Source organism: Varroa jacobsoni, unplaced genomic scaffold (assembly GCF_002532875.2).
Source record: "Varroa jacobsoni isolate VJ856 unplaced genomic scaffold, vjacob_1.0 scaffold_1227, whole genome shotgun sequence".
In the NCBI taxonomy this organism is placed as follows: domain Eukaryota; kingdom Metazoa; phylum Arthropoda; class Arachnida; order Mesostigmata; family Varroidae; genus Varroa; species Varroa jacobsoni.
Genome location: NW_019214129.1, coordinates 31,101 through 40,960, shown reverse-complemented (window position 1 = coordinate 40,960; position 9,860 = coordinate 31,101). Strand labels below are relative to the sequence as shown.

Genomic DNA, 9,860 nt, shown 5'->3' with positions numbered 1-9,860 from the left:
CTTTTAGGCACCTGAAATCAGCTGCAAGTATACCGTAGCGCAGGTAACCTTTTCTGTTTTTAGTCTCCGTTAATTTGTTTAGGGAATAACAGGTCTCAAAGTGCAGCTACAGTAACCCTTTAATCTTTTTAAACAAGCTCTCCTTTCTCATATTTCTTTATTAATCGATGTTCCGATTTAAAGTAAAATCAGATTGTTGGTACCGAAAACAGAAACCGTCACGAACTTAAAGTAGGCAAATCAATACTGACTGATTCCATATCGTATTAAAAAGTTTTACGGGTTTTTGGCCATCGGTCACATCTAGCATTTGGGAAAAGTTCCTCGAACGATCCCAGTAGAATATACTCTAAATATAAATCTATAATAATTATAAATTAAAGAATATAAATCTAAAGTATCCGCATTTGTTGGGTAACTTTTCAAGTTGAAACATCTCCGTGCGAAGAAGATATAAAGGTACATGTTGTACACTCTAAAAATAAAACGTATGCTTACCTTGCTTGTTTTCAAAAAATGGTATAAACATGGACATTATTATTTCAAGATTTGAACTTGAAAAGTACAATATTAATATAGATTATTGTACTTTTGTAGGTCTAAATGCTAATAATATAATAAATAAAATAACAATAAGTAAGTAATCGGCACAAAGCCAAAGTCAAAACATCCCTGCAGCCAGCACTAGAGGCTGTAAACTTAGGTATGTTAATAAGATGCAATGCCTCCGTGCATAGAATTAATACCATCACGGAGTCGGCACAGTAAAGACCATGAAAGGCCGAATAAACTGGAACTATGGGACTTTACACGTAGAGACAATGTTTTTGTCAGCAGAAAAAATATTGCTAGTAGAATCTTTAATCACTTGTAGCAAGAGGAAGACGCCAGTACAATTTGCCTGCATGTATACCTGCACTGCAGGCACGAAAGTCTGAGAAAACTGGACAAGTAACAACTCGACTAGAAACAATTAGCTCCGTAGGTTCCCTACAAGAAACACCCATCCCTCACCTGATCAAATGTGCTTAGAAAGAAAAGGTGCAAAGTGATTGGCCGAAGAAAACACTCCATCACAGTCTATGGTTTGTGATTTTAAGCACAAGCAGTACCGAAGTGGCTAGATGTTTATCGTGTACGTTTCTTGCGGGTATTTACCATCCGATATCAGCGATATATGGAGATGACGAGATGTATTCAGTGATATTCAATGAATTTTATTAATCAGCATATGTTATCTATCCATTAGAGCTGAAGACACGTGTGGCGGCGAACTGATCTCTTAACTTCAGTTATAATCAACAAGCCTGTCTCAACTCACTCCATGTGGTACTTCAATTTGTACATTGGAATGAACTAAAATATTTTCTCAATTGTGCAAAAATTTACAAGGTAATGCATTTAATGTGTATGTGTTCAAACCAGATGGACAGCTACATGATAGCGAAATGACAAGGCTAAATTATACACACTCATTGATATATGTTTTGTACACATGATACGTGAAAAATATAGCACACCAGAGGAGATAAGCTGGTGTGATCCGGACATTTTTGATGAAGCAACGTGCTTTTTAGTGCTTGGTTGTATTGTAACATGAAAACCTTTATGCCAGTTCACTTTTTCCTCCTAGGTACACTTACCTGAAGATCTGAACTAATTCAAAAGAGGCGTTTTAATTAAAATATGATCTGGTACGAGTTTTGTCTTGTTTGCTATTGCTTTCACATTTTCATCTACATACCTTGAATAACGGTAACAGCAGATGTAGTTCTCATTTGGGAGCTAATAATCTCGTTCCGTGCCATGGCGAGTTCGACAAGTGGATGAAACAACCATAAATTCGAGTAGATGATATCATAAGGGAAACGCGCGTAAGGAGCTACCTCTTTGATGAGAGACTCCTGTAGTGCAGTCATATAGGCAGGGTGAGCATCGTTGATGAACCTAAGAAAAGCATTTAATGCCTCAGTTATCTTCCATATACCATATACTTGGAGTGAGATTTAACTGAGCAGAAACAGATCCAGCTAGCTCACTATGATACCTGTAGCATACACTTAGATCTAAGATTTCAGGTATAGTGTACATACTTGAATAGCCAGAGCCTCCTACCTTGTCAAAGCTCTGGATAGTGTGGTAATAACCGTCTCACGTGAGGGCATGGAGGCGTGCTTTGAAACACTCTCGCATTTAACTTTCACCGTAAGATATCCTTTCTCTGCTACCCCGATGCTAAATGTGAATCACAAACAAAAATCGATATGATTGTTCAAACAACAACAAATCAGATGAAAAAGACTATCTGTTCTAATAATCTCAACTTTTAATTGTTTGACCGCTATCCGGGAGCCGCACAAACCGCATCCCTGACTCGACTTTTCTTCAAACAGCTTTGATACGCAAGCAAACTTACAGAGCGACTGGCGTGTCGACACCTGGAACAGCTCCTTGCAGTATAACTAAGCCCTCATCCATGATGAAGTCGAGCGTGACCTTCAGTGTTCGTAAGTATTTAGCAATCGTCTTAGCTCCTGAGTATCCATGTACTTCTTCGTCGTGACCCAGTGCTATGAAAAAACCGCGTTGAGGGCGATTCTTGAAATGTATCCTGTACGCCAGCATTTCCAATAAAGCCTAATATTGCATAAAGGTTGAGCAGCGTTATCAGATACCACCTTACTCTTTCGTTTATTTCTGACAACATTACAATCCAAATTATTAGTTTTAATCAATACCTTTTACTGATAAATCTGACCATGATTGAACCTTGAAGGATGCCGAGTATATGAATCCCAGATGCAAATATACATTAAGTAATACATGCTAAAAATATATAGTCACACCATGACGTTGTGTTTGTCGTCGAGGGCACCACGACCCCAAACGTAGACGTCGTCAGTGTACCCATCAAAAGGCGGATGCGTCCAAAACTTTTTGTCAACCGGAACGACATCAAAGTGAGCACACAGCATGTATGGCTTTAAACGTAGGTCCAAACCGCGCACTTGGATCAACAAGCTGTAGTTCCCGATGACTCGGTGCAGAACCCATTCTGGCGGATTGCGAAAAATACGAGGAAAACCTAAAAATATGAGAGGGTATCACCGCGATTATAAAAGTCAACAATACAAACATTCCTTGCGTCAAAGGTGATGTATTCACAACTGTAAATAATTGTATACTTTTTTTAAAGTTGCTAGAAGTTAAACACGTTGCTAGAAGTATTTTTATACTTCTAGCAACGTGTTTACTTAGTTATAGATGAAACAAGCTGACACGTTTGCTGCATTTGGCATCGATCCGCTTCCCCACAGGTGCGGCAAGCCGTTACAAGTCGTCTGGTGTAAAGCAGGCGTACATATGCTTGAGTTGTTGAAAAAGTATTGACCGTATTCAAGCGAAAAGTTAAAGCAAATATTTTTATTTGTATTTCAAAATAATATGACTAAACTAAACGTGCATCATTTCAATCAAAGATCTACGGTTTTTCTTGTAGCACCATTATCTTATCACTAGAGAACTTTGTGGTTTCGAAAGGTTGTGACACGTTATTTTTCAATACTTCCATTGAAACTAAATTAATACCGTCAAGAAAGTTCAGAAAAGACCAAAGCAGACGGTGCAATATCTGGACTATGCAGCAGACTTATTAAAATTCTCCATCCAAGTTTTGTCAAGCGGTTTGACATCGTTATAGTAGAAGACGACGCTCTTTTCGTTCACTAATTCCGGTTGATCTTTTTTAATGTCTTGCTGTAATTTCTTTAGTTGTTGGAAGCGAAGAACCAAATCCATCACTTTGTTAGACAACCATAATTCATAATGCACGCATCTATTCCAATCTCGCCAAACATATAGCACTATCTTTCCTGGCGTCAAGTTTGGTTTTGCTATTGAAGATCTCCTTTTTATTTGTTCATTATTGTTGTCTGTAATCTATTTTTCATTACCCGTGGTCAACCGCTTTATAAACGGTTTGATTTCGTAGTGCTTCTGTGAAGCTTCGTAAATGGAAATATGATCGAGTATATGATTGTACGTCAATTCGTATAGCATACAAACATGACGCTCCCTCTTGTTGCCAGCTTTCTTCAACTGGCTTAGAACTTCTTATTGGTGCATCTTTAGTTTCTTGGCAATATCATAGTTACTCACGTATCCATCTTCGAACTTTCGCAAATTCCCTCAACTTTTTCCGCTATTGGTCGACGGCTACGAGGAGCATCTTTCACACACAAATTTCTAGAATAAAAGCACCAGGACAATCTTTGAGCTTTTTCCCGATAATGCATTTTGACTAACAACTGCACATATTTTTATGGGCTTGGGCAGCATGTGTGCTCTAGTTATAATGAAATTGTAAAATACAGCGAAATTTCACTGATATTTAAGACGGAATATATTAAGTCTGTAACAACTTAGCGAACTACTACTACCAGAATTCAGTTTTCAAATGGCATCAACGCCGATCCTATGCGACCCGTTGCCTGCGATATGTTATCTTTAATTAATCCTCATAGAGACAATTATTAGTTTTTCGATAACCCAATATTATGACGTTATATATATAATATATAATACATATATATTAATAGATATATCCTAAATGCAGCAAGTAAAGAAACAAACGTAGTTTAGTACAAATGTCGTTTTTGAAGTGTTTTTATTCTAAAACTATTTTTCCATTTCAGCTTATAATAGGAGATTAAATGCGTCAGGTATTTAAAAAAGGATACATACATGTAATTCAATGAACATTTTATATATCCCATGTAATTTAGAACAAAGGTGAGCAAATAACGGTGATATAAACTTTTTGTATAAAAAAAAAAAAACTATAAAAAATAAAAACTAAGCCATAACCAATAGAACGTTTTTTCTTTGAAACTTGCACTTAATTATACTAGCTTCTTCCGCATACGCATTGATGCTTGGGCTAGAAAACTTTATACTTGGAGATACAGACTAATTGATATTTGACTTACGTTTGAAAATGAGGTTGTGTAACCCTTCGAACGCAGTGTGGTTCAGCTGTTTTCCAGAATGAAGATCATACGAAATGGTAGGAAACCTAATAGCTTCAGAGAGACCTTTGTAGATTGATATAGGGAAGTTTTTCTCTAGAGCTCTTGAGTTGGGATATTGAACAGATGCTTTTAACACGGCCGTGCGGGACGCCAGGTATAGCAGAAATGCTGTTAACACAAAAAGACCCACGTGTACCGCGGCTCTCATTTCTGACATCCCTGCAACACCAGATCCAATAATTCCTCTTCATTCCTCTGACAGCAAAAAAATACTTCTAAGAAATCAGTACTAAACTTTTCTTTCAGCTTATTCACAAGCGCACATGTTCTCTGAAAATTTAAAAGAAAACATGAAATTCTTTTAATAATAGACATGAAAATTAAATTCAAAACAAGATGTAGTAATCAAATATTTAAACGAAGATCATACTAAAGGAACGTTAGTATCCACTTTTCTTTGGATATCCAGATGCAAAAGCTATAATCTAAAACTTTAGTTTATAAGCTATTTTTTCGTTGATCGCAGTCCACAGCTTATTTTATTTTACAAAAATATGTAGCATGAATGTGCATTACAATCTAAATATGAAAGAATTTACACTATGTATCTTAGAAAATCGCGAATCATTTCGTTGTTATTTACAGCCTAGTGCGTAAAGACACATAATATGGTAACTATATCTATGTAATAAAAGTGTATTATTCTGTACACACTACTTTTATCGTTCTTAATGCAAATTCTTGTATATATGTACACACGTGGGAAACAAGTTAGTTGGATTCGAGAATTCAACCTGCGGGACAGTTCAGCTTTAACAAGAAAATATTTATACGAATGATGGAAGAAAAGGTGAATATAGCAACACATCGCACCCGTATTAATTTCAAAACTGGTATTTTCTGCATAGTAGGCGACGAACTCGTTGTAGGCAGAACGTTCGATAAAAATGTTTTATGGATTTTTCTTATAAATATTACACTGATGGATGGAAAATATCACATATAAATAGGTCGCTACAATTTTTTTTGTGTATAGATTAATGAAACAGCTAAGCAGAATACTTTGACAATGAATAGAGCTCGAAAAAATTGATATTTTCATATTGATTACCCCCGAGCCTCGTCATGAGACACGCAAGGCTATGAAGTAAAATAAATAGAAAAGTAAATATGGAATAAATTCCTAATCCAGCGCTTCGATATTTTTTTAGCTAATGCTCATATGACAGGTATATAATACGTCTGACAGGTATATATTTACACTGAACTCTCCTTTTGCTTCCCCATTCACCAATTAACACGTTCACATTGAATAATAAGTAATAAGAAAGATACAACTTTTGTGGTAAGAATCAACAACTTTACTAGCTATTACCATCTGTTACTTAACTTGACCATATATAATATATATACATGAAGAAAGACATCTTACTCGCCTTGTGTATAAATGTTACGCCTATAAGAGACAAATGGCAGAAAGTTTTCTCGGTGGTCCTCTCAAAGGAAAAACGAGATCTTTTAGAGATCGTCAAGGGAAGGTGCTAAAAACTTGCTACTATAAAGCACTTTCAGCCATATGTTTTACAAGTTTTCTCTCGAAGCTAAAAAAGCTCGAGGCGTAATGCCGGAAAAATAGTATCTCTTCCCTAGGGAAAGTCTACTAGCCAAACCCTGCTTGTCAAGATAGAATTTATTAAAGGTTTAAAGAGCACCAAACAGAATTATTTGGTTGTCTTTAAAGCGGCATTCGACCAAACACCGAAATATAATATTTTCTTCAAGCCCGCCGAAGCAGAAATTGCGCGCAAGCTCGTCTAGCGCATTGCCTCAATTCTGCAAAAGAACTCCTTTCCAAATCAAGATGGCGGGGCGAAACTGGACTTCTTGTAACAAGTGACAAAGGTGGCTCCACGTAGTCATGACCCTTAGTTTTTTTTAGTGCACCTGAACGATGTTCTAAACAGCTTAAAAAAGCCTAAGCGCACATGTTAATTCTACTAAACGCTGATGACCTTGCAATTTGAGAAACAAATCGCTTTGAGGTTTAGCAGGCGTTGACTCGATTTTAACAGTAAATAACGAATGTTGGCCTAGAAATCATTAGACAAAACCAAAACCATTAAGTTCCGAAAAGTAGGGTCACTAGCAGCAAATGGTACTCTACGATTGTATTGATCGCCTCTAGAATGCATGAAGTGTGTTCCCTGTCTGGGTCTATATAAGTCTCTATTTTGAGGCTTGCTATATTGAACATATAGCTAGTCGCATTAGAGAAACACGTTGCGAGCGCTGCCACTTCGTAGGGTGATAAATCACTTCGCTTTCGCAAAAAGGCCTCATGTGGCATCGAGCTCAACTAGGAGAACATTACCATAGTCAAAATATGTAGTCTGGACTCGCTAAAGCCTGCTTTCATCAAAACATCACTGAGCCTGCATACATATTGCAGTAATCATTATAACTTAGCTAGTGAATATTCGCTGAGAATCTTCAACGTCAGTTTGGTCTATCGAAAACGCCCGTCTATCTGAAATTCACCCGACAACAAAAGCAATGAGTGGCCGATGTGTGCTATGGTATATTAATCAGGCTCATGTTCAAGAATACCATTTGTAGGTTAAATAATATTTCTTTTTTGTTTTGATATTTTATAAAATGTCATAATGTTAATATGTTTCATACATCAGGCAAAAACGAAAATAAATTGCGTTAATGTAAAAGAACGAATAATGGAAACAGAATTCCAAAGGTGCACAAGTAAATAAAAATTAGAAAATAGTAGGAGTTCCGTGAAAAATAAAAAAATGATAGAGAAGTGCAACTAGGCGAAGGATGAGGTATATTATATTATATATATATATATATATATATAGTTCTGAAACGCTTGCCGAAACTCTTTCCATTAAAGAGCACTTGTGTTATTTACATATATCTGCATATATACAATAACCTGACTTTACATCAAGAACCAAATTAAGTTAACACAATTAAAAACAACAATCAAATTCCACGTCTTAAATTGTTCAATTGAAACACTAAAGTTGCTTAATTATTTATGATAAAATGACAAGTGATTTAAAAAAGCCGCCGTAAAGACCGGTTTGCCGCACGAACATCAAAACAGCTGATAGCAAAGCAGCTTGGTAAGACCAGGCTGTTAGCAACGAAAGACTTCGCACTTTTATTAGATAATTCGAGCAAATCAAAAAATGGTTAAGAAAAGTATCACTCACCACATAGACGTTCAAAAGCAGAGTTTGCTCGTAATGCTAAACAAGAATTTTGTCCTTAGCAAATAGTCCCGTACGTACGGTTGCCGCGTCGATAATCGCTTCCAAAGTTGCTTTATATATACTATATAGAAATACACACAGCCTTAATGCACGGTTACACAGTTTAGTTAGATGCAACGTTCAATCTTAAGGTATTTATTAACAAATGCTTTTTGGAGTTCATATCAGTCGGCGCCCCTGCTACTGATCGACATTGCAACCCACTCAAATAAGTTCTAAAAAAACGTTATGTTGATTTTATTAAAATGCCGGTTAGCGGAATGACGATAGTCCGGTTTAAGATATTAATAATCCGAAGACTATCATTATTATCAATGCACCCAAAAAGAGAAAAAAATGAACCGCACTATGGGCACTAGCAAAGAGTAAAAAGAAGAAAAACGGATCCGCACAACAATAGAGGGCTACAGCTTATTCTGTCGCACAAGTGCTCCACTGTCCGCTCTCTGCTGATTGAACTATGAGAATAACAATGACAACTCATTGCAGCAACGCTTGCTAAGGAGATCTCCCTAACAACGTTCTACAACTGTCGGGGCGTCCGCCGGCCGATTAGTTAGTCAACAAAACAGTTTCCAACGTTACCACTGTTAGAGAATGAAGCTTTTGCTTTCTCTTCCACAGTTGGTGTTCATAGGTACGTCCAGCATCGGCGCCCCTACTAGAAGTTCGCCCTTACTCACGAGGATCCCATCGATCGAGTGCACAGCAGCGCCTTCTTTAGGGGCAGCGGCAAAAATGGCATTAGCGACATCAACTGTACACGGCTTATCGGCAGGAGCACCGGTGCTATCACAAACAAGGCTAAATAACGAAGTGTAAGGTGGAAAAATCCAGACTGTCCGATAAATGATAGTTTCTCCAACAACGCTTTTATAGAAACTGTTAACTGCGGAATGGCTAATTTGAATGGACAGCCTTCCCTTTGTTCGTTCCCCCTACCAGACATAAAAAAAATCGTTGAAGGAGTAAAAGATACACAAAAGTAAACAATGCCTCATGAGAAAATTCAAATGTTTACTGTTCATATCTAACCTAAAAACCATTATTATTTAACAATATTAGACATGTGAGGTCATTCTAAAAACAATAGCTTACTGTGTGTGAAAACAATCGTCACGTGACAAAGAATCTTATTACGCTCGGAAAAGACTAATGTATAGAAATAACAAATAGACCAACAAATAAACTCTTTTTGGGCCTGTATTTGACCGTAATTATCTCTGTGTTCTAAGAATATTCAGTATAGCCGCGCTCGAAAGCTCTTCCAATATTTCAATAAAAGCCAATAGCGATACATGCCAAAAGGTACCCTCTGCATCTCTTTCAAGCTGATTGCTTGATTAGACATGTTTGTTCAATAATTATATTTTTAACTATTATTAAAGTCCAAAGAATAATATAATTGTACCCAAGAGATCTCATGAAAGGAACTTCAAAAGTTTATAACTATTTGTAGTTATAAACTTTTGAAGTTATAAACCTTTGATAAAAAAAAAGGGATGATGTTCGATATATTCAAAAACCAGAAATAAGA

The 9,860-nt window shown here is 36.6% G+C and overlaps 1 protein-coding gene across 6 annotated transcripts in view; it reads right to left on the bottom strand.

Annotated features, from left to right (window-relative positions):
* LOC111267830 (N-fatty-acyl-amino acid synthase/hydrolase PM20D1) overlaps positions 1–9,598 on the bottom strand; it is an 11,900-nt gene extending 2,302 nt beyond the window's left edge. Inside the window, exons 1-7 of one of the 6 annotated variants that reach the window (XM_022846370.2) lie at positions 8,716–9,598; positions 8,264–8,405; positions 4,989–5,360; positions 2,847–3,085; positions 2,417–2,637; positions 2,116–2,235; positions 1,745–1,947 (exon numbers count right to left, since the gene is read on the bottom strand). In XM_022846370.2, coding sequence (XP_022702105.1) covers positions 1,745–1,947; positions 2,116–2,235; positions 2,417–2,637; positions 2,847–3,085; positions 4,989–5,247 — 1,042 coding nt within the window. In that variant the 5' untranslated portion in view covers positions 5,248–5,360; positions 8,264–8,405; positions 8,716–9,598. Of the gene's footprint in view, positions 1–1,744; positions 1,948–2,115; positions 2,236–2,416; positions 2,638–2,846; positions 3,086–4,988; positions 5,361–8,263 lie in introns of all 6 variants that reach the window. The other 5 variants (XM_022846371.2, XM_022846372.2, XM_022846373.2 and 2 more) reach the window with 5 other exon arrangements.
* Between the last annotated feature and the right edge of the window lie 262 nt (positions 9,599–9,860).